General features: G+C 38.2%; 1 protein-coding gene across 1 annotated transcript; it reads right to left on the reverse strand.

The window, feature by feature from the left end:
• Window positions 1-13,264: 13,264 nt before the first annotated feature.
• Window positions 13,265-15,001, reverse strand: tcf21 (transcription factor 21). Its single transcript, XM_079849369.1, has 2 exons — window positions 14,419-15,001; window positions 13,265-13,740 (listed from the first exon to the last, which is right to left on the reverse strand). Exons 1-2 carry the CDS (start codon window positions 14,857-14,859, stop codon window positions 13,651-13,653), a joined length of 531 nt encoding a protein of 176 aa, XP_079705495.1. The 5' UTR covers window positions 14,860-15,001; the 3' UTR covers window positions 13,265-13,650.
• Between the last annotated feature and the right edge of the window lie 11,364 nt (window positions 15,002-26,365).

The following is a 26,365-nucleotide window of genomic DNA, read 5'->3' on the forward strand; positions in this document are numbered from 1 at the left end:
TGTGTGGGTGTGTTTGTGTGTATGGAAGAGTAAGAGAAACAAAGATCAAGAGACAAAAAAAAAAAAAAAAAAATCTAAAAACAGACTGTAAAACAGAGGACATCAACCCTTTAATTTACAATGACATTATGATTTAAACAAAGGGAAGGTTTTCCTGGGAGGGTTGGAATCCGCAAATTTACCATTTCAAATATAAAAACCCATACTGCCCTCTCCCTGACTTGCACACATATATCTAAACATGCATACATCCACAAAACCAATCCAATGGCGCCAGTACTGACACACAAACCAGAGAGGGAGTCAGCCTGTCATCGGAGGATGCAGAGGAGCAGACCGCCGGACAAACACTTTTGTTGTATTTGACACTGTTTTGATTGATAACATTAACTATAAACTAGTTCATTCGAAACAGATATTTTTTTAATGATTCATTTCAACCAATTTGAAAAACGTTTTGCATATCACTCAACTGTAAGAAAACTTTAGGAATTTTTTTTTAGGATCGAACTAAAATGTATTTTTCTACCAAAAAGCCGTGAAATGCAGCATGGCCAGCAAAAATGTAGGCCTAACATTGAACCATATTTTCCTTCAAACTACAAAATAATATTGATTGTTACTCAAAATGGGGTAACTTTGGTCATTAATAAATAAAATGACAAAGACAAATAAAAGGAGAACATTTTGAAGGAGAACATTATTACGGTTTTATAGTAGAAGCAAAACTGTAGTAACTTTGGTATTTTGGTGGAAACTATAGTTGGTTACCATGGAAATGTTGTCATTTTTAGGTGGGAGACTTAAGGGAACACTTTTGAGTGATTACTAAATGAATTAGTGAATCATTTTTTGATCCAGTTCACTAAAACAAAAAACTAAATGATTCACTATAATAAATTTTACTTCCAGTTACTGCCAAATACCAGTAATAACATTCAGATTGATGAGGGAGTGCAAAGCTTGATTGAAATCCATAATTATTTCTGCAATTCTGCTTGGTGTCACTTGTAGTGCAGAAATTACACTTCCCGTTTATGGTAACAAAACTGAGATGCCATAAAAATTATATTACTTGAAAACCGTTTACAAAAAGTTTAACTACAAGCCATTTTATGTAAGAACATTTTCACTATTTAAGCCATTTAAAGGGTTAGTTCACCCAAAAATTACAATTCTGTCATTAATTACTCACCCTTATGTTGTTCCAAACCCATAATACTTTTGTTCATCTTCAGAACACAAATGAAGATATTTTTAATGAAATCTGAGAGATTTCTGTCCCATCATTGACAGCAACTACCACTTTGATGCTTCAAAAAGTTAATATAGAAATTTTCTGAAGAGACACAGTCGATTTAAATAATAAACAGATTTAATTTAGGCTTTTATTCACATATAAAAATTCATCAACGCACACATAAGTTGTGGTAAACGGAAGCTCAAGCATGTTTACTTGACGTGCGAGAACCAATGAGATTCATTCTCGTGTTACGCAGCAAGTTTGAGCTTCAGCAAAAGAGTCTGATCTCAAGCAGGTTCAATTGGGACTAAACGGCTCTATTCATATGAATTAGTTTTACGATCTCTTAATGAATCGTCAAAGTGGCAGTTGCATAGACTCTCGGTGTCAATGGACAAACAGAAATCTCTCAGATTTCATCAAAAAGATCTTCATTTGTGTTCCAAAGATGAACACAAGTCTTTCAGGTCTGGAACAACATGAGGGTGAGTAAATGATGACAGAATTTTCATTTTTGGGTGAACTAACCCTTTAAGCTCAAGATAAAAAAAAAAAAAAATAGTTAATGATCCAAAGGCCACTGTGATGGTCAAGTGTGCTAATAATGACAGGGTTGGCTGTTTTAACCCCAGTGAGGCAGTCGATGCACAGGCTCATATTTCAAGTAATGCCCTTACTTCTTTAACTAGGCTGCAACTGAACAAGTGTGACCTGAACCTGGCTGACAAGGACCAATCCATATCCTTGATTCAGGGGGTCATAGCTAAAGCTATCATGGGAGTGCTAATGATTTTTTCATTAGCTAATAGAAGCTCCGGTTTCGTTTATGCTTGTGAGTCTGAGAGTGAGAGAGAGTAAAAAACTGAGTATGTTATATTATTATTAAACTTTATAAAGATTATTAGTGTCATTAAGTGTCACGCAGTAAGTGGAATGCAAACATGAAAATTCTGTCATCATTTACTCACTTTCATGTCCTTCCAAACCTGTATGACTTTCTTCTGGAGAACACAAAAAGAAGATATTTTGTAGAACGCATGGAGTCTGAACAACATTGGAACATTAAATATATATTTATAAGTGCTATTTATATACAATGAGACGAAACAGATTCCGTTTAGAGTACTTTGGATGTTGGTCACAAAAATTCAGGTTGAAGTTGACAAAGATGAGTTTTACTTATTTGATTACGTATTACATACTTAAAGGGATAGTTGATAGTTCATCCAAAAATGAAAATGCTGTCATCATTTACTCACCCTCAAGTTGTTTTAAACCTGTATGCGTTTCTTTGTTCTGCTGAACACAAAAGATAGATTTTGAAGAATGTTAGTAACCAAACAGTTGCTGGCCCCCATTGACTTCCATAGTATTTTTTCCCCATACTCTAACATATTCTTCAAAACATCTTATTTTGTGTTCAGCAGAACAAAGAAACTCATACAGGTTTAAAACAACTTGAGGGTGAGTAAATGATGACAGCATTTTCATTTTTGGGTGAACTATCCCTTTAACTATCTAATAATCCTTCATAGAAGTCTTGTTTACATCACACATACTCACACTGTGCACATTTAAATCTATAGCTATGATGTTTTTGTACAGAATCCGCATAAGTAATGTTACACCTGATGCACTGTCCTCCAACACGCCCCAAAAAAAACATGGGATCCCAGGCACAAACAATGCACACGCATACACACACACACACACACACACACACACACACACACACACATCATGCACTCATTCATACAGCAGTTCAAAATGATTAACTTGTTTTACCTCTTTTTGCCCTCGTGGAATTACCTCTCTCTCTTTCAGTCTCTGTTAATGCATTCTTTTATGTCATCTCGAGTTTCCTGGATTCTGCCATCGCCGTGGTAACCCCTCCCTCCTCTGGTCCCTCAGGTCCAGCCGGATGGGATGCTTTTGTGTAGCTGCCACATTTTTGGGGTAAAATGATCCCGTCCCCTTCACCCACACACACACACACACTCACACAGTCTGAGTATTTGTACAAACTTGGCATCACTTCAAAATTTAGGATTTAAAAAAGCATAGAGCGAGAGAGAGAGAGAAAGAAAGAGAGAGAGAGAGAGAGAGAGAGAGAGAGAGAGAGAGAGAGAGAGAGAGAGAGAGAGATAACCTCTTGCTCACAAATACTTCAGGCATCTGATCACAAATTTGTTCACTTAAATATAATAAATCATTACTTATATTCATACAACCATGCTTGTACCATCTGTGGTGCAGGTCATCATGGCCCTAACTACCTCAACAGCTGCTAAGCACACTCACCGGTAAGGACAGGGACACCAGGTGTGTGAGACACAATATGTATGCCTCCGTTTATAAAAGATGTGTGTCTGTTTCTTTTTCTCCTCTTCAAATGATATCGCTATAATCTCAGAAACCTCATATTGTGTTTCAGCACATTTATTTCTGATTGTGCAAATTTGTTTTTGTGCCTCTTTAAGAATGTAGGTGTGTTTGTGCGCACATTTGTGAGCGTCTCTGGGGGGTCATACCATAATCCTCCAGTGTCTCTGCCGAATGTAAGTCCCTGAACGTCTCTAGTTTCTCTTAGTAAATGATCTGATTATAAAAAGGTCTTTTCAGCCTGGAACGTCCCAAAAACAGACAGCTTCAGAGAAAAGAAAAGAACAGAAACAAAGGGAAAGAGTGAGTGAAACGAAGACTTGGAAATGGGACAGAAAAAGCCATACCAACGCCTGAAGCTAGAAACCACCAGACAATGGTAACATGTCTGCAAATAACATACACCCACACATTAATGTTTTACGTAAACAGGTAGTTAATATTTATATATATATATATATATATATAAAATAAAGTGAGTAAATGGGGTTACATTTTATTAGTTATTTAAGTTTAAGTAATATTCAGACATAAACAGTAGAGCGCCAATAGTCATTGAGAAGAGATATTTTTAAGATATGAAAAATATTTCCCATTACGATTGATATTGGTGATATATTTTAGCTCCAAACTAGGATGCATCTGATATTGCACTTAATTACAGTTCCTGGCCAATCACTCTCAGTATTGATTTGTAACAGGAGACTTGCCTGACTTGTGACCATTTTCTCCTGAGGCATCATGGGAAATTGAGTTTAATTGATGAGAAGGCAGATGTGTGGATGGCATCGCTTTACAGTTAATCAGGATAATATTTTATTATTTTAAAAGTTACTGACTTTTGTGCACTGTTATAATTAAAGCACTGCTGAAAAAAATCTAGATAACAAATATTAAAAGAAAAGAGTTAAAGGTAGAGTAGGCCATTTTCAGAGCGGCTAGCAATAGCAAGCTAGCTTTTAAAGCATTAGATCCCACCCTCCCTACAGAGCATCTCCAAACCCACTCCTCCTCCAAAACACACGAATGTTTGCCGTAGGGAACAAACAAAACTATCATGAGAGATGGTGTTGAACAATAATACTGAACATAAACAACTTAAAGAGCACTGACCTGTATCACCTGACTGCTGCAGATTCATTTCGGTGTTGATCGTGTTGCCATTGAAACATACATTTGAGTCACAAACTGCTCTAACTATAACGTCACGAGTTTCCATCTCTTCCAAATTACGGTAGTTATGGCGTCGTGAACGCAGCATAAGCTCATTGTTTTGGTTCAGGAGGAACTGTAAAAGGTGCCTGCTGTTTTGGTTGCGAATCGTGACTGTCTGTCTCTGAATAGCATGAGACGCGCAGGCGTGATGTCTGCGCCAGCTATAGGAGCACGGGCAGGATATCGAACTGATTTCGGACCGAATGCAATGATTGGACGAACATTTTATGGTCCTATGCCTTCAATAGACAATATACATATAAATACATTTAGACCACTTAACTTAGTGATGCTATCAGAATGTGAAAAAACTTTAATCCAGCATAACAAAAAATATTTCTGTAACAAATCACCTACCCTGCCTTTAAATAATTTAGTCAACCTCACCAATCTAATATTTGGTTTGTGGATAGTCTAGACATATTTTACATAGCCTCTTTTTTTTTTACATTTTTGTCAAATTTAATACGACGTGACGTATATCCTGACTAATAGGCCCATTTATGCCAGCTGCCAATTTTTAACATGGCCAATTTACCTCTCACAGATTTCACTAGGCCTACACATCTCCAGTGTCAATGAACAGGCAAAGGGCATTAAGTGGACCTACTTTAATCCATACAAATTAGACGAAAAGTCTCCATAATCCCGAATTAATGAAACTGTCGCGTCCTCGTGCTGTCAGCGCAACGCTTGACGGTTTTTGGCGGCAAGCGCGTGCACTGGCGTGGATTACGTGAGCTGTGCCAGAAAGCTCTGGGGGCACGAGGCTCGTTCCCGCGTCCAACCATTGGCTGTGACGACCGGCTGCTCGACGGGTGTAACTCGAGCCCGCGGCCGCCCGTCAGTCAGAAATAAAAAATCATTTGTCCGCAGCGGGCGCGCGGCTTGATTAAATATTAATAGCGGGAGGGAGACTGTTATCCGGTGTCGCGTGAAAAATGATCCTTGGCCGCTCCGGAAGGGCATCGAGGCCTCACGGGTGTACAAACGGAGACGCAGTGGAAGAACAAAGTATGAATAGGCCTACTTGAAACACTCACTCGAGGAACTAATAATGATAGTTTAGTTAGTAATCTCCCATCATTTTCATTGTGCACAAATATCAATACTACATCAAAGTATAGCCTACTAACCCAACAAAGTATTCTTTGAATATATGTGTATAAACATTAAACTGATTATTAGGTGATTGACTAATCAGGGTTATGTCTCTCTCATTTATCCAGGTACAGTGGATAAACATACAAAGGATCAGAGTGTCCGGCTGAGTTTATTTTTCACACTGCTTTCGAGAGGATTTCTAATTCTCTCGCTCTTTTTCTCTTCCCCTTACCTCACCTCACTTCCCCTCTACCTCTTCTTCGATCTGTCTCTCCATTGTCCTCCTTCCTGTCTGTCTCTCTCACTCTGTCTGTCTGTCTCTCTCACTCTGTCTGTCTGTCGCTCTTTCTCCCTCAGTCTCGATTTGACCTTCACCATCTGCTTTGAATGAGAGCACTGTTCACTTTTGTTTAAAGGAACGCTAAAATCAGACATTCTCCCTGTCTCAGCCCAAACACAGTCTTATTACAGCGTTCATTGCTGGAGAGGGGGAACCTCACCCGCTCCCAATTATATTCAGAATTCCCCTCTCTCTCTCTCTCACACACACACACACACACACACTCACACACACATTTGCATGCTTATGCAGAAGTACTCTCAAACCATGCCGTCTTGACGCTTCGTGCACACGTATAAACACAGAGCACATGGTTGGGGACACCCTGGAATATCACAGAGGTGGGAGACGTGAATGATTCCAGTCTTTAGGTTGGGAATTCCAGCTTTAATTGGATCCGTGTGGCTATCAGGGAGGCGTATGCTTAGCAGTACACAGTCACGTATACACCCACAGCTGAGCTTCAGTTAAAGAAAAGTGGCTGTAGAAACGGCATTGGTTGTTGTAGTTAGGGAAGAGATGGCTAAAAGTTTTACAAACGTTGATAGAGGGACTGGACAGGGAGAAATGTAAAAGGAGAAACAGTCATGCAGGAGTTAAAGGAATATTCTGGGTTAAAAAAAAACTCCTAGCTGTGAGGCATCTTACAATGGAAGTGAATGTGGCTAATCTGTAATTGTTAAAGTGGTTTCTTGTATATCTGAGTGAAACGGCTTCTCAAACAATAAATAAATGTAGGCCGTGACTTGATTTTGTCCATCGGGAATTGATTGAATCATTGTGGTTTACTATTTCTGTGATGTCATGTGAGTGACAGGTTGTCATGCCTTCACTCCATCAAAAACGCATCATGTGAGAATAAAAGAGATGTTGCTGCAAGAAAGAGGGAAAGTTATTTTGATTAAAGATTAAGAGAGCACATGAATTAAAAAACTAAATAATGATGTGCACAGATAAATTATTTTATAATACTGCAATATTCCATAACAAAGAAGAATATGCACAATCGCTTCCGCGTTTTGTCTCAGCCCGCCCAGTTACATCCGGTGCTGCGTCGGAAGCCGTTTTTGCATTCGGTGGAGATAATGGTAAGTTACACTCGCTGTTTACAAGAACTTCCAGCGGTTAACGTGAATGACGTTAACAATATTGTGAGGCAGTTAGCTGTCACACTTTAGAGTAAGAAAGAGAAGGGCTTTAAATTATATATTTCGAGCTGCATTGACAACTTTGAGGGTGAGTATTCTCTCATATCATGCGAAATCCGACTAGCGAATCGGTTTCTAAAATCGTTGTCTCCGTTTCTGAGGAAAAATCATTTTATAAAAGTTTTGCCGCTAATGCGGAAGTAAAGACGCTGACTGAGATTCTACCGGAAATACGTTTGTGCATAGAGCGCATTGTCAATTTTGATTTCATGGTGACTTTAATATTCTATTTTAATAGTATAGCCACAAGATGCAAATAATATATTGTTAATCATTTTAGTGATTACAATTGTTAAAAACTTTTTTTTTTGTATGTGTAAATATCCCATTTTAAAATTTCGTTGCCATCACAATATAACACACAACAATATTTTTGCAAAGGCACGCTTAAAAAAGCTACTTAAGGCTCGGTTTCACAGACAGGGCTTAAATTAAGCCAGTTTTAGTCCTTAGTTCAATTTGGGCATTATAGCCTTTATAAAAATGCCTTAAAAAACATTTCTGGTGTGCATCTTGAGACAAAACAATGGCCCTGACATATTTTAAGATATCAGTGCAAGTTGCTTTCAGTTAAAACGCTCAAACATGCGTTTTAGTCTTGGACTAACCGGGGTAATATGACCTATATAACTAAGGCCTAATCCTGGCTTAATCTAAGCCCTGTCTGTGAAACAAGGCCATGAAAAAGGAAAACAAAAGAAGAATTAGCTGCTGTTCATAACATTTCAGGCAAAAGATGATCATGTGCATTTGGTACCATTTCATCATATAATGTTAGTACAAGATTATGAGAAGCAAAATGTGAATGCTTGGCTACAGAGCTGTCTTTAATCTAGAGAACAGAGAGAATGTTTACAAGAACAACTTTACGGCTCAAATAATACTCAAGTTTTAACAGAAGACTTAATGTAAGCAATTTTATACAATTATAAGCGTCACATTTCTAAAAATGGACCCCATTCACTTTCATTGTAAGAGCCTCACTATAACTTTATTTTTTAGAGAAAACAAGTCATTATTTTTGTGGTAATCAACATTATGCCACAAATGCAGTCATCTGAGCTTGACTTGTAATGAACCCGTAATATTACTTGAAAAATCATATCTTACATTTACAAACACCTGCTTATTCTCAAAAGACAGGATTCACAGTGAATTACTCTTCTACCGCACCACTCAATCAGTAATCACCCCCACCTGGACAAACATTTCACACCCTGTACACACGCACACGGTCATGTTCCAGTAACATTTACCTTGTGTGCCACTTATTCGCTGCACTTTCATCAGGGCAAAGTTTACAAGACTTTGCTGTGACCCACCCCTGACTGCACACTTATCCAAATGAGTCAAAACACAGACATATTCACTTCAATTTAAAATACACTTCTAATGAAATACTTATGAGATGAAGGTCAGTCTTTGTGTGTTTTTAATGTGCAGTGGACTGGGTTGAATTTAAAGCTCTTCAATCTGTGCATATGGTGGGGGCAGTTGAGAAGCTGGTCAATTTCACTCAAATGAAAGTAGTTTAGCCTTGATTCACCAGGAATATGCACACACACACACACACACACACGCACGCACGCACGCTTTACCAACACACATATACAGACATAGCTGTGGGACTAAGTTTGGGGGGACTTGATTCTCTTGTTTTTTTGGAGTGTGATTTTACAGCTTTATCTTAGTTCGAGTGTGTTTTTCTATTGCTGAAATTATTCATTTAATAGCAGATAAATAGGTGATGCTGATGCACGCTTGCCATGGAAAGCCTATAGCAGAATTTTATATGGAAAGGAGTAAAAGAAATAAGAACTCATACCGTAGTTGCCTCTCTGATGTCTTACTGCCACCCAGTGGCCATTCAAGACACATTCATGCACTCATGTGGTGGCACAGTTCAAATGTGTTGTGAAGAACTGTATTATAGCTCCCCCTGCAGGACAAAGTGTATCCTGTAATGAGGAATTATTTATTTAATAATTAAATTTTTTAATAAATTTTTAATTGTAACTTTTTATTTTATTTTATTTATTATTAAAATACATGTTAAGAAAGGGAAAATACATTTAACGTTTCTGGGGAAAAAATATGTTTTTCACTGAAATAACTTGGTGTTGGATTTATTTTGAATTTATTTTGGCATTTTCACTCAGAAATTGCTAGTAAATTTCACAAATAATTAAAAAGCGGCAAGTAGCACATTGAGTTAAACATGAATTTTGAAGTAGAAATACTGAAATAGTACTTTCTTGTAAAATGTACTCCAAATCTTTGTAAAAAATAAATAAATAAGGTGTATTTTTTATATTAAAAAAATATGATCCCAAATCGTGTGAAAACCTGAAGCTTTTGCTAGTGTTATTTTAGCAGTGTTATTTTTATCCCTATGTATTCAAACACCACTAACGTTAAAGATAATTTTTTTTTTTAAATCACAGAGTATTATAATAATTATTTTTGTCATATCATCATTTATAGATGCATAGAACAATAATTTATGACATTTTCTACTTGATTTTATGAGTGTTCAAAAAGAGCAAATCAGCACCATGCAGGTTGTCAGTTTGGCAGCACTTTGGATTTATTAATCAACAATTAATAATTCACAATTAATCTTTTTCTTTTTAAAACTTTTCAGGTTTAGTGGGTTGATTTTTTAAAAGTCGGCTACTATAGGCTTCTCTTTGAATCAGCATCTGTTGTAAAACAAAATCATTGTAAGTATTTGTGCCTTCCTTACTATGCATGTGCACTTGGTCCTAATCCAGCTCGCAAAGTGAATGCATTGCTGCAGTGTTGTTGATTTCCACGTCTCTGATGTAACCTAACCTACAGTAGCGAGACTGATTGAGCTCTTCAGTCGCTGTTCAGGGTCTAGGTGCTGAAATCTATTGTGTCATCATGATTGATGCAGTTTCTCTCAGACGGTAAGACAAAATTGCTCACAAAAGGGCATTCTAAAAGTTCTTGGTCATTTAGTTGCTGTATTGTTTTATGTCTGGTGTAGTATGAAGTTGTTAAGCCACTAGAAAAAAACTATTAAAGGACCGGAGTTTTGAGTGAAGGGTGACATAACAGATCAGATACAATCCAGACACGAGCAGTTTAAACCAACGTCTAATGCTCATCATAAAATATAGCTGACACACACGCACTCTTATCTAGTTTTAGAGTATGTGCATCTAGACCACATGCCAATGTTCCCTCTCAAGAGACTTTAGAATCTCTATAAAAGAGAAGTTTGGGCAGCCGTCCAACAAAACAATTAGCCATATTCTCGCAGCACATGGGAAACCAGGGTCCACTTCATCTTTCTAATGACCGAGCCTCCCGGGCTCCTCCTCCTCCTCCCGCTGCCGGGCAGAGCGCAGCTGACCCGGGCACTGCTCAGTGTTCTCTGCGGTGGTCTTGCGCTGATGGAGCGACTGGACTAATCCGTGATGATATATATACGACGAACGTGCGCTTCGCACAGGAAATAAGGGGAACTCCTTTAAATAAAAATAAAAAGACGTTCTTTTGGATTTCAGGTGATGACATAAAAAGATGACGAAGAAGGAGAGAAAGAATTGCGTCTTATTCTCTTATCGCCTAGGTGTGGAGAGCATTCCCGCGTCCCGTGAGAAAAATATGTCCCATAAAACTTATTAGCATGAGATATGCATTTGACATCCTCTGTAGTGCTTCTAAACGTTTTTATTGAAAATATCACTTTTCTTGTTTCAGCAGATTGAGACAATTATATAAAAGAACGCTCTAAAATCAACAACAGAAAATTGTCTAATCTTAACAGACAATATCCGGTAACACATTAGTTTAGGGTCCAATTCTCACTATTAACTATAGTTGCTTATTAGCATGCATATTACTAGGATATTGGCTGTTTATTAGTACTTATAAAGCACATATTAATGCCTTATTCTGCATGACCTTATTCTACATTCCTAATCCTACCCAATACCTAAAGTTAACAACTACCTTACTAATAATAAATAAGCAGCAATTATGAGTTTATTGAGGCAAAAGTCGTAGTTAATAGTTAGTTAATAGTGAGAATTGTACCCTAATCTAAAGTGTGAGCAAAAATCCTTCTCGGTTGTCATAAAAAAATCTAGAAGTTACTGCTATGTTGCTTAAATTTTACAACTGCATGTAATTGCCAATGTAATATGAATAATATTAATGTAGGCTATAACATCAGCGTACTTTGTAGTCCAAAGGACAAAGAGAATATCATGTTTTATTGTTACCTCTGGGTTTTTAGATATATATTTTTTTAATATATATATATATATAGCCTAAAATAAAGCCTGTTAAAGAGACTTTGTTGCTTTGTTCTATAAATTACAGTCATTTTTACAAATGTTTTTTTTGAATATTTAAGCTTATTTCAAGTATAATAAGGGCTAAATAATCACAAGTGAGTTTATGTGCATGAATAATTGCTAGCAACTTAAGTGTGTGTGTGTGTGTGTGTGTGTGTGTGTGTGTGTTGTAGCTAACTGTAAAAAAAAAAAGAAAATCAATCATAATCCACCATCCAAAAAACCCATAGGAAATTTGTGAGGGAACCTACATTAGCCTTGAAGGCAGGTCATCAAATTGGCGCCATGACAGCTCTATTTAAATAATAATTTGTACGTTCATATTCTGTCTGGGTTAGCCTTTAAAATATGCTCAAGTAGGCTATACCAACACTGAGCGTCAAAACTTGACGAATAATAAAAAAATAAAAAAAATAGGCTAAAGAAGGCCTATAACTAAATAGGCTGTGGCAGTTAAAGTAACCGAAACATCACATTTAAGAACTCTTACACTGTAAGTAGGAAAGTATTTCTATAATCATATTTCATTTTAAGATTTATCAAAAGATTTCACAATGTTTAGAGCTGCTTTATTGCGCTGTGTGTGTGTGTGTGTGTGTGTGTGTGTGTGTGTGTGTGTGTGTGTGTGTGTGTGTGTGCTTAAGCCTCCCTCGCTCTCAGTCTCGCACAGATCACCCCTCAGACTCTCCTTACAATAACAGCGCGTGATGGATGGTGGCGGCGAGCTTGTTATTGTCTTGCGCCATCAAACCGTTTTGTCTCACCGCGCGGATTTCTGTAATTCTGTGAGAGAACAGTGATGACTAGTTTAATGTGGAATACAGTTATAAGCGCGGGGGCAGTGTTTTTCTAAGCTTTAAGGCCACGGCGTGCCTGTGACATCGGACGTCCCATCAACGGTAACTCCGGGTAACTCGCTCCCCTCAGAGGAGTGACGCATAAATATCTGTCCGCGCGCTATAAACATAACGGTCACAACCCCGCGCGAAATTAAACAACGGCTGCACAGTGAGATTAAGAGCCGCGCGATTTACTGGTCTAAAAACAACTGACCTTAAACACGGACCACGTCAGCCTACATTTTGTTAAGGCATGACTACTTAAAAAAAGGGAAATATTTTTCAGAGTCGGGGGAATTAGCCTAGGCTATGTTTCTAGATCTCTATTAGTAGCGCTCTCTCTGATTTCCAAAACGGTTAAAGCTATGCTTATCTGATGACAGATATATCATGATAAAGAGAAGGTTTACGTTTCTTCCGATTAAGGGAATTAATCATGTTATCTCTTGCTGGCAGGGTGGCAGGGTGACATGTCCTCTCGCCAGAGATCTTGAGAGAAAAAGGTGGGGCGAAATGATAACAAGGTTCACACAGGTCAAAGCAAAGTGAATAAACATGAACTCTCCGTCCATGCTCGATCAAAGAGGTAACTTGCATCAATTGAAACTATAACATCAGTATTTTTATTTACAATTAGCCTATTCTGATGCCAACAGCAAAGGCATGTGCATGTCACGCGCCATATTATCACCAAATCCCTATACGTAATGATTTCTGGTGTTTTTTAATAAAAATAAAAAAAGTGATGACAGAATATTTATAAAAACAGCGGAATAAAAAAAAAATAAAAAAATCACACATTGTTGCCTTGAACCAGCAAGGCCCAAGCGTGAATATTTAAATAGATATCAATTTCTCTTTACAGGAATGCGAGTGAGGATGTTGTCCCCAGTTATTCCCACTCGTGTGTTTGGATAGGAGATGACATGTTATTATTTTTTAACTAAAATATTTCAAACAGGTCCATGTTTTAAGTCCATCTGTTGTCTCAGGAAGCTGTAGTCCCACATAAACGTGTAGAGTTCAGCATTTCTTTAAGTTCATTTTCTGGTTTGCCCGCCACCATAAACGGCCACGTCTGTGGAAAAACATATGAATGAAAGTAAAATTAAAATCAGTAAGCACGTCAAATAACTGAAAAACGTATACGGTTGCTTTTTAATTTATATGGTAAACATTACCTCGAGATTATACACAGATGATATTTCATACCATTTTGTCAAAATACTGTAACTGTCTATAAACTAGGCCTATTCACTGTAAAAAGTGTATAGTTTATTGTTAGTTAAAACAACAAAGGAGATTGGTTTAATAACTAGAAACTATATTATGTCATGTTATCTGAACCACAAAAGTTGCAATAGATCATGAAAATAAATGTTTACAGTGTTTACAAGGTGGTATTCGGTCATGAAAATAATCTTTCTGAAGGCCTAACACTTGCTATAATTTTAGGGCTGCTAATTTACCTTTATACACTATAAACAAATCAACATACTAAAATGGAAAACTTTTTTTTTTTACTTTCTGCATTCTTTAAGTAAAATCAAAGTAGGCTACCGAATTAAAGTTTTTGACCATTTGAAAAATTCTGAAAGCTCATAAAAACGGTGGCGGAAATTGTTGTTAAATGATTGGAAGCAAATATGTTGTTAATTATGGAAACATTTTACATTGTACATAGGCTATAGAGTAGGCTAGACCATAAACGCATCTTGCTATTTTTTTGTGCCAATTTTCAAAAAAAGTCTCTCACCAGGTTGACCGGATGTATGTAGCCATTCTCGTATTTGTCATTGGCGAGTATCTGTCGCAGGTGCGCGATGTAGCTGGAGGCCAGTCGCAGGGTGTCCAGCTTGGAGAGCTTGGTGTCCGGCGGAACCCACGGTAAAGTCGTCTTCAACCGGGAAAAGGCTTTGCTCAGCACGCGCATCCTCGCTCTCTCGCGCGCGTTCGCTGCGTTCCTCTGGACGTGCTTGCCCTCTTGGGCCACACCATTGGCCGCTGATTTGCGCATGGCGGCTGATTTGCGCCTCTTTCCCGTACATTCTGTCACCGATGCCCCTTCGCAGTTGGAGCTGTCCTCCGTGCTCTCGTTTGATGTCCCCGGGTCTTTACCGGAACCGAATTTCAAAAGACCATCCAGCAGCTCGGACTCGTGAAATTCATCCACTTCGCTGATGGAGCCGGTGGACATGTTTAGCTGGAGACGAGGATGATGGGAGAAAACTAGGACTGATTTGATGTAGTGGTTCTCTGAATGGACCTGGAGATAACGCAACTGCCTTCAGTTGAAACGTGTCATGCGCGAGCTTGAGGATGACCGTAACTTGTAACTCACGAGCTAAAGGATCTTACCATTTATCTCTCGTGCTCAGGGGCGTGCCCCCGCACGCGGCAAGATACTCCTAGTGGAAGCAAAGACTAAACCTGCTCAGATAATACAATTATGCACCAGTTTTGCTGCGATATAGTGCATTATCATGTATAGCAGAAACAGAAAATCTCAAATTGCGATTTTACTTCTCTGTGCATTAATTCTGATTATTCGGAATAATTTGCTATATTAGTTTCAGGAATATAATTGGTATTCAAAGACAATACAACCACAATAAGCACCCATTCATTTAACAGAATAAATACTTTTAAATCAAGTTAAAATAATTGTAAATGTTTTTAATAAAGACAAAAAAATTTCGAGCACAATTAAGCTTTTTTCTACCTTCGTATTTAATAATTATTGAAATTGAGACAACGGAAATTACAACGTTTTGAGAAACAATGACAAGAAATGTCATTCTTAAATTCTTAATTTCAAAGAAATAGTGTAGAAAGAGCAGAGTACAACAACTGTTTTCATTATTTTTTCTGTATTTCCAATTTATCTTCACACTTATTAATGCAATATGGCATTTTTTCAAAATACTTTTTACATTATTATTAATAATGTATTATTATTGTTATTATAATAATAATAATAATAATAATAATTATTATTATTATTAAAACGTTACATTTAAAATATAATTCTACATTTTTAAAACCAAAGTATTTTGTGTTCCTGTCCTGATGTAGCTACTGTACAGTTTGGAAACTGCTGAAGGAAAGCTAAATGTCTGTTTCACGTTGAGCATCAGCCAGGGGCGCCGCACTTGCTCTGATATATATAAATATATATATTTTCAGTTGTCAGGTGGCATTTGCCTGAGGATTTTAATGGTGGGTCTCTGACCGGAAATAACAATTGCGCGTTCTGGAACAGTGTGATTCATAAAATGGTACAGTGATGACCGCACGCGTAATCGCGCATTGCTCATGGGAGAGTCCGTGCAGCTTTCAGCACCGATGCCCTCTAATAGGATCCCACGAGAAGCGTCTCAAATGGCCCACTGGCGCCTCCGGAGGGGCACGTGAAATGGATACTCCGCGTCCCCAAACCCCATGTTTTGCTTTTTTAATGGTACCCCACACCAGTCTCTAATACAACCAACTAATTCAAGCCTAAACATCCCGATCTTGGCGAGCTCTAAGTGGCGAGGTTGAAGGCGACTCAAGAGTGGTTTTAAAACAGGTGATGATTGCTAGGACACACGCGGGGGTATCTGCTCTCTCCTCAGCATGCTAGTTAGTCCCCATCATCCTTAGATGCCCTTAGTTATAGTGACACACAGATTAAATGAATGCATACAATTGCAAAAAGAACAATAAAGTTCACATCCTAATTGCAAGTTTAGAGATTACCCAAGAAGGAGAGAGAGAATCTCCAGAGATCTGCCCTCTGACACTACAGAGTTCCGGTGTCTTAGAAACAGCATCTCTTCTCTCCCTCTGCCACAGCAAATTACCAAAGGTATTTTAACCTTGCCATAGTTCTTATTAACCGGACAGATGAATGGACAGATCTTGTTTCTTGCAAGAGCATATCAGATTTTACAGAGATTACAGGTGTGATAAACCAAACGAGAGTTGTTTTCAATAATCTTAAACAGAAAGAACCATTACAGATGAATGCTCAGTGCAGGTATATAAAAAGTTTATTTTAATAGGGTCACGTACAGTCTTTGTGACTCTATGAGTCTCTCTCTTTCTCTCCCTGGTGGGTGGGCTGGTTAAAAGAAAATAAAAGTGGGATATAAGATTAATCGTCCTGTCCTAATGCAGCATTATGCGAAGAGCTTAAAATAGCCACTGTTTTCTCAGACTGAGCTCTCTCATCTTCACCGACACTAAAACCCAGAAAGATAAAAAGACAAATACAGAACAGTTCCTATTGCATTTAATAACATTCTAAAAAGGAACTCAGACATGACCTGAATAAATATTTACATATTTATTTATTATTTTAATATATAAAAAAATGCATTTTTTAAAAATTCGGCAATTATTACTATGACTTATAATAACAACAGCAGCAATAATAAACAGTGAGACTGTATGTGGCCATAACCATTTCTTGATTTTTATACTGAGCAGTCATCTATAAATTTCTTTAAATTATGTTTGCTAAAAATAATTAAAAACATAATAAAATATTTGAATATATATTCAATATATATTGCATTTTATGGGAATAACGACTATATATGATATCAATTTCAAAATTCTTTTGTAATCACTGACTGCATCCAAGCTCTCTCTGTCTTTCTGTTCCTCTGGTGTAACAGTGACAGACAGCAGCAGGTGAACAGCAGTCTTTGTAAATGAAAAATGAATGAACAAATGCCACAGAATGTGATGTTCTCAGTGGTGTTAGTGGGGATATCACTAATTAGCTCTATAGGGTCAAAGGTTACTGGAAACTGGACACTCACATGTCCGCATCCGACTTAGAGCTCAAGCACACACACACTCACACTCACACACACACAAACAGAAGAGGCGGTCACCCAATTCGCAAGATGACAGATACCAGCAACTGCACACACACTTAATCTTGCATGTACTTCAACGACACGCTCGCTACAACGTGGCGTCTAACAAATGGTGTTTCCAGGCCAGAACTAAACTCTAAGAAGGGAAAAAAATGTAAGTGACAACCTTGGTAAAAAAAAAAAATAAAGAGATGAATTAGAATAACAAAACAAGACAAAAACGTTGATTTACCGGGTTGAATACAAATGATCCAGTTAGGCAGCACTTGGGTCAAACATTGTGGAGTCACTTAATAAAAACATAACACCTCGTGAAAGACTTTATAACTGACAAACTGTTTAATATAGATGGATCGTGTGGTTTTAAATGTTGCTTAAGGACTTTGTTTTTAAAAGAGGAAGCCTGACACATACAATACTTTGGAATGTACCAGACAAATCTGTGGGTTAGCGAAGATGTAGCTGTTTTGTTTAGATAATCATACAGTAATGTCTGTGCATCTGACCTGTAGGATGGTTACTGTGTCACAAGGGACATGGACGCAAGCGAGGAGAGAGATGAGGGCATGGAGTGCAGTCTGGGATGAACACTGACCTGGAATGGATCGGCTGTCAGATATTATCAAGATGTCTTGCAGCTGTGTTGTATTTGTGGATGTGTGTGTGGCTTGTGTTTGTGTTTGTGTGTGTTTTGGGGTAGGGAACCTGGGAGTGGCGGTGTTACTCCCCTGCATTAGAGCTGCTAACTGCCAAGGTCAATGTCCATAGTCGGAATGCAAGTGTTTTGCCTTGTCGCAAAGTTTTAGGGAGGACACGCAGCCCTGGACGTGAATATGTTTAAGAGAAGAATACTTTGCGAGGAAGATTCTTTATAGAAGATTCTACAGTCTTGCTGAGTGTCATTGGCAGCTAGGTGTTGCTGAAAGCTGCTAAGCTTTTCTAAAGTCAAACGGTGATAGAATAGAACTAAAAACAATCTAACAAATATATGATAAATATAAAATGATGAATATGGTAACTTAATACAATTCACATGAAGATGGAAACATTAATTAATCTTTGGGGTGTATCTACTCCTTTTTCTAAAATGTCAGAACAGTGAATTTTTGCAAGCAGACAAACACAAACATTAAAAATAATAAGACAAACACATTCCAATGTGCAAGACGGAAAGGAAATACACACAGACACATATATATATATAACAAACACATTATTTTTAGATGTATAGACACATTCCAATATATATTAAAATGTTCATATATTTTAATTCTAGTAATATTATGTAATAGAATTTAACAATATTATGTAACAGAATTATATATATATATAAACACACACACACACACAGCGTCAGGGCCAGCAAGGCCTTCTCTGCTGGCCTAAACACTCAGAATCACTGACTTGTGCTTTAATATATTTTTTTCCATTAATGTGTATTAAATTATTCCCAATAGTACATTCTCTTAAATCCATAGCTTTTCTCTTGGTTGCACTGCTTCCAGTAGTGTATATTTATGTGAGAGTTTTTATCCAATCATATTTCAGCCATCATGTGTTGCCAGGGTCAAAGAAATCTGCCTTGAGGACTTCAGAAGCAATAGTATGCCTGGTAATGAAATAAATGAAACTGAATGAAAATAAAAATTGCAGAGTCACGGAACACTATTCAATCTGTCCCGGGTAAAAACAGAATTAACTGACTGTAATATAGGCTAGGCCATGTCTGATTTTGAAGGCAAAAGTCAAAAACTCATTGTTGGAACTGGAACACACAGATAACCTGTACAACAGAATAATTGAAGTCTTCTTGAGGAAAGAAATAAGGATGGATTTTGTGTAAAAATAATCAGTATTTTTGATGAGTTGTCCCCGTTTTTCCCGTGCTGAATATGATTTTCTTCTTATTTTTTCTTGTAAATTTATGATCGAAACTTCTTTTTTTCCCAAACATTCATACTTTTGTAACGTCTGAAGAACGACAGACAAGGGAGGCTCCGTTTCTGAACTTTTTAATCGGAACGCAAAACAACATGAACGCACCACGCTCGTTTCCCTCAACCCGGTGTTAACCCCGTAACTGCCGGTGCAAAATAAAACAGCAATTTCACAATTATGAAGAGTCTGTGCGCTATTAAAAGCGTATTAAGAGGTGGATTAATTCAGGTAGGACACCACTGAAGGCCTAGGTGTGAAATGCACCGCCTGCCACTGATATATAGCCTATACACAACATAATTTAGGCCTAAATTACGTGAATGGAATTTTTACAAGGCATATTGTCTGTGACCTTCAGAACTGTGAATACACTGGCGGTTCATCCAATCAGGGGGTAAGAAAACAGTTAAAAATGTAATAATTCTCACCAGGCAGTTCTTTTAAAGATATGTTTATATAAAAGGAAGGCAGGCTCTCTAACGCTCACACTCTATGGGTTCATCTTAAAGTTGCGCATGTGGGGACGGCCAGGCCGGACAGATGTGGGGTCACCCCAAAGCTGTGTTTATGGGACGGTTTGTGAGATTGAGTCGAGGGTCTGATAAATCGATCGTGTGAGGCTGAGGTTATTTACGTTATATCTCTCACACGGCCAGAGATAAACGACTCTCTCCTCTATATGAGCTTCATCACACTCAACCTACTGCTCCTCTTCTCATCGCTTAAAGTCTATGCGCACACACATGCTCAAACTCACCAGGTGCATGAAACTTCATACTATGTGAACATGTGTAATTATGATAGAGACGGAGTGGGACAAATAGAAAGAGAGACAGAAATGGAAGGACACAATCTTTGGATGAGAGTACTGTGGGAGGGAGTCACATGGGACATATTTTCAAATGAGCAGAGCCAGCACAATTTATAAAGCTAAAGGTTTCTGTGTCCACAGAGAGTGTGTTATCATCAGGATGAGAGTACAGACCAGTGAGGCTAACAACCCCCAAACTTCCCAGCAAAACTCCAGTATCAAGCCTCATGTGTTCAAAAAAATCCTGTCTGTGTCACTCTCTTCAAATCTCTTCACACCTTCCCTATTAGGCTGTGGAAGAACCTTTTGGTTCAGATATATCTAGTCAGTGAAATGAAATGTAGCCCAACTGTTAGCAACCACCCAAAGCACAGTAATGCCCTTGTAATGCCCTAAATTTGTTCAGAATACCTTAGCAACCACATAGTAACACCCTCATGATTTATTTCCATACCTAAGATCTACCTGGAACTTAAACCCATTCTCATGCAAACAGTGTCTCCTATCAACAAGAAATATTCCTTATATGTTTCATGTTTGCTTGTTCTTAGACAGTACACAAGTCTAAAAACAGTCTATGTTTGACACACATAATCTTATACAGCACTATAACACTCACAAACTTCTGTTTTCCACTCACACATACTGTACTTCTGATTTTTCCCAACATTAGTGGCTGTGTTTTTGCCAGTCGGCCCATTAGCGGGATAATGAGAGGAAGAGAGCTGGCTCTGTGCTGCTTGTTTCGTAATGCTGCATCTGTGACTCATAGCTCAAACACACATACACAACTCATACTCCAGCATCATACTTCCATCAGTCTGTTTGACAAGCCTGACACCACTTGTTTATGTCTGCAAACAGGAATTAATATCATGCAATAAAAAATATGAGGAGGGAAATGCTAGTGTGAAAGATTTGGATGGATGAAGCACTTTTTTCTCCTCATCAGAGGTCAAGGGTCAGTTTCCCGATAGAAACGCTAAAGCCCTATCTTGATATCTACCGTTTAATGTGATGGGTTCTGCACTTATACATGTGTGCATATGCTCCCACGTTCACTCCTCACACTGCCTTATCACCAAAAATTAGCCTGAAAGCTAGGCCTGCCAAATATCTTTATGGTAATGAGCAGTTCTGAGGCTGGTTCTGACCCACTCCCAGGAAGCCTAGATATCAGTATGGTTCAGATGGAGCTCTCTTGGGCTTCTGCAGCGCTGAGCTCACGGCGTGGAGCTGATAACCAGGCAGAAAGGCAGACTGGAGTCCGCCGGGTTTCCGCCAAGCCGGGGAGAAGCCCTATCGCAGCAGTGATAGAGAGGACATGATGACTGCCTCAAATGCAATATGTCTCGAACTCCTACGTTATGATACTGCACATGACTGCCTCCCTATTCTCACACACAAACACACTTTCTTTTTATTTTCTATAGATTTCCATCCACATGGCCTATCAGTTCATATATGGAGTCCCTCCTTTAAACTGCTCCCCTCCACGCTCTAGGTTTGAATTAAAACGTCTTAAAGCACAATGCAACAATACAAACCTTTAATTTTGGGGATTCTCAAGAAAACCATTGTGTGCTGGTGTTTTAAAATAACCAAGATTTTGGAGACATTTTCTCCTTGGTATGTTTATGAGAGTTCATGAGGGAAGTGAATGAATTGTTTCCCAAACGCACCGTAATCCTAATTAGATCGTAGAAACCATTGTTACCAATGCGGTCTATGATTTAGGCTTACCATGCTTACCAAATGCAGCCTTGAAATCACACAAATCACATAGACCACTTTCACAATACTTTCATACTGCTTTTGTGTCATTTTTAAGCTTCAAACCTCTAGTCCATTCATAGTAACTACATGGAAAACTGCAGAACTTTTGTGTTAAACAAGGAGAAAGCAAGCCATGCGGGTTTGGAACGACATGAGGATGAGTAAATTATGACAAAATATAATTTTTTTGGGTGAACTATTCCTTTAAAACTCAATTTAAAGTGGTCAGATCTGAATCTGTGGCATATAGCTCTTTCCAATGGACTGCAATATTTGTAAATCTAAGGGTCAGAGCAGAGACTGAACCCCCAAAACTGCCACTTCAAAATCCTTCATCACTCTGTCAGATCGGGTTGATCTAATGCGCTCTAATGTCTTCCAAAAGGATGTTACTACAGGAAGGAACACGAGGAGAGAGAAGTGGTCTCTGGGGGGCGTGTGTGTGTGTGTGTGTGTGTGTGTGTGAACCCTAAACGTGTGCATCAAAGTGGGCAATGGTTCAAGGAGATGTTGCAGTAAGCAGCAAAGTCTATCAATCAATAATGTACTTCATTACACACACACACTGGTTTCACAATGATTTATGGGGACATTCCATAGACATAATGATTTTTACACTGTACAAACTGTATATTCTATCTCCCTACACTACCCCTAACACACACACTTACCTAAGACATGCAAAACTATTCAAAAGTCTAAGGACATTTAGATGTTTAATATAGTAAAAACAGTCATGGACATTTGGTCACACACACACACACACACACACACACACACACACACACACACACACACACACACACTTACCCATCTAAGACATGCAATACTATTCAAAAGTCTAGGTCATTAAGATGTTTAATACAGTCATTTACATTGGTGAACCATAAACCATCGTTTTACGAAAGGTGGTTTTGTCAGATTTAGGTAACTTTGTCGCTTAAGTATAGCTAAGTAAAGCCACACATCATTTAGGTGTGGAGTAACTGAGGATTGAGGGTCATTAAAACACAATCGCTGCCCTTTGTTTTCCGCCCCTTTCGTCCTCTCCAGTTTTTCATTATCTCCATCTGTTCTTACCATGAATGCAATGTCATTCCCAGTGACCCTAAAAAGCTAAACTGCTAAATCTTTTTTTCCTCCGAGCATATTCGTTACTATTTTGTTTAGTTGGCGGCATTTACATTTTTATCTTTGTTTATTGTCCGTCTAGCACAGCGTTAAGTGTGTGTCTGCTTCTCAAGAGACCAGCTGCAGGCGTTACACTTCCCATGTTCGCAAACGCTCTAACACTCTCTCTATGGAACTGAAGCTACGTTCATTAAATAGGTATTTGAGCTCTGTTGTACAGAGATGAGGTGAGCGATGACTGATGATTGAGACGTTTTATTTAACGCCAACACTTTGGGATATTCAAGACTGAGTGATTCATGTATAATGAGTCTCTCTCGCACTCCCTCACATACACATGCACTCAACATAGTCAGACAGACACTCGGATACATATAAACTCCTTATACATTTTCCGATTCCTCCCCACGGTCCTTTCATCCTTCTCTCACTCTATAAACATGACAGAATTTAGCTGATGAACGAAGTTGAACTCATACAGTGTGGAGTAACACTCATGCTAATGACATACACATTCACACACCTAGATAGTTGCTGTTGTCTCTTAAAGGAACAGTTTACACAAAAAAAAGGAAATTGTCATTCCAAACCCACCATTCGCAAAACAAGATATTTTGTAGTCTATCCAGGCTGCTTTTTTCCTTAAAGGGGTCATATAATGGTACATGCACTTTTACAAGTTGATTGTACTGAAATGTGTGTTGGCAGTTCCTGTACACAACCATCCAGTGTTTTTTTTTTAATCTTCTTTTGTTTCCCCCCAACTCAAATCAAGCTGTTTGATTTTGTGACGTCACAAAATCGACGCCCCTCCCACGATTGCTGATTGACAGTAGCGTTTCAACACAGCCCCGCCCTCGCTCGTGAGCGAGCTGTCAATCATAGCCCGCGCGGACCGGCGCGTCATTGTTGATATCTGGAGCACTGACCAGAATGGCGTCTAATCGATTGTGGTGTTCTGTTCTTGGGTGTAATAACGAACACAGCAGTCATGCTGATGTTCCTAAATCCGTACAGCTGAAGACGCAGTGGCTGAGTTTGTTTTCGAAGGAATATTCCCCACGATCAACGTCAATGTTTTCATGTTTGCGCGAATCATTTCACCAGACTGCTTTACAAACGAGGTCAGTATAAAGCTGGGTTTGCTAAAAGCTGTTCCTGAAAAAAGGATCGGTTACCAACTTCGTGTTCCTGCTGCACCTCCAGAAGAACTGAAGTGAGTGTAACATTTTATTAACCTTTATATTAATATTTATATTAATCTTTGCAAATCGCTTGCATGCTTCACGATGAATGCAGCTATTTTTACACCCAGGGTACATTACGGTATGTTTTCTATGTACGACGTTCTCAATATAATTCATAATCCCATGTTTATAATGAACCACGCGTTATGGTTATTGTGTTATTGTGTTACCAATGGTGTACGCACAGAACAGAGGGGCGGGGTGAGCAAAGCTCATTATCATTTAAAGACACATGCACTTGAACGGAGTGCTAAAAACAGAGCTGTTTTTGACCAGGTAAAATTAGTGTTTTCTTACAATACTAATGAGAATTTTTAATTAAAGTATATTACAAACTTTTAATTTAGACCCTAAAGAATCATATTAGCTTGTACAAAAATGGCATTATATGACCCCTTTAACCTTTTTTGGGCCATAAAAAGCACCATAAAAGTACCATAATTTGTGCACTAAAACTCTTCAAAATCAAAGATACATTTGTGTGAGCAAAAGGAAGAAATTGTCATCGTTATTTACAAAAAATCTCTAAAATTGATTTTGCTTCTGTGTTCAATTCAAACTTGAGTACATGTTTGTCTATCACACCAGTCAATGACTTCAATGCTGATTGTAACAAAACAACCGATGACGTGATGTTAAACTTGACTGAATTGAACTCAAGCTCAAAGGAGTTTCGAGAGTAACAACCTGCTCCAAATAAGCCTTGCTCCTTGAAATGAATCCACCAAAAAATCATTCAAATATCTTGCCAACATGTGAATTTTCCCCCTTAAACATCACTCTAGTTTCTCTTCAGCATAACTTCAGTATCCGCGAGGCACTCCTGCCAAATATTTTGATAACTGTCAGTGAATAACTTGCGCAGTAAATCTGCATCATGGCCAGATTTCAAACTTAGTTTATCTGATTCATCCACACATTCACTCAAAGTGCAGCCGGTCAGAGTTTTTCCAAACAAGCACAAAAATGCTTGATGTCTCCAAAATGCATCGTCTTCCCATCAACATGGTGGACAGAGTTCAGGCCAAGAGTCTGCGGCGGAAAGAAAACAAGTTGAGTGTTTGAGCTACACTTCTTAGGAAACCTCCTTGGGTCAAAGGTCAAACTATCTCTCAAAGCGTGTGTCTATTTCCATCCTCTGTACGAGTTCTCTGCATCTTCTGCCTTGTTCCTTTTTGTTGCTCATGTTTATCTTGAAATAATGAAACATTAGCTATTTTAATCTAATTGAAATGCCTCATAGATTTGTATATGGGTTTGGCACACAAGACCTGTTTGACACAAAAGAGAAGTGTTTGAAAGGAAATAAGGAGTGTTTTACAGTTGGAGTGTATGTGGTGTGTCTGCATGCACGTGTATTTGTGTAAGAAAGCTTTCAATCTATCATTTTACTGACAGTTTGATGGCTCTTATCTATTTTATGATTAAAGATAATAAACTTATATATGCGCTTCCCTTGTGTCTTTTCCCTTATTCAGTCTCTCATTCATCTATCTCATCTACACACACAGGTGTCTGAGACTGGGATAATGCATATGTGCAGTCTCTCATCCATACACAGCTGCGCAGATAACTTTTAACCCACACACTACACACATACACATTCAGCGTGATGGATCAGTTATCAGAGACATTGGCTGGAAGTGCTGTTCTCCTCATTTAAAAGAAGTAAGGCTTCTTAAATAGGAGAGAGAAGGTAAAAAAAACGAGAAGATGGTGGACAGGATGAATGCTTAAGCAAGCAAAAAAGTTATTTTGACTACAGATCTGGCTTTGATTGAGGCTAAATTGGAAAATTCAACTTTTACAATCATCTTTTCCCATTCATTGCTTTCTAAACATCTTGTTCTCATTGAGAAAGAGTTTCTAAGGGAAGCAGAGAACATGAATCATTTGTTTAGTCACCTAAAACAAAACCTCTTCAAGGGA

The sequence above is a fragment of the Squalius cephalus genome, assembly GCF_949319135.1.
Source record: "Squalius cephalus genome assembly, chromosome: 18".
NCBI lineage: Eukaryota > Metazoa > Chordata > Actinopteri > Cypriniformes > Leuciscidae > Squalius > Squalius cephalus.

What these genes read in the sequence shown, in the direction of transcription:
- tcf21 (XM_079849369.1), bottom strand. Translation starts at nt 14,859, where the DNA reads ATGTCCACCGGCTCCATCAGCGAAGTGGATGAATTTCACGAGTCCGAG. An exon ending in ACATACATCCGGTCAACCTG is followed by an intron (nt 13,741 to 14,418) that starts GTGAGAGACTTT and finishes GTTTTTCCACAG; the next exon opens with ACGTGGCCGTTTATGGTGGC.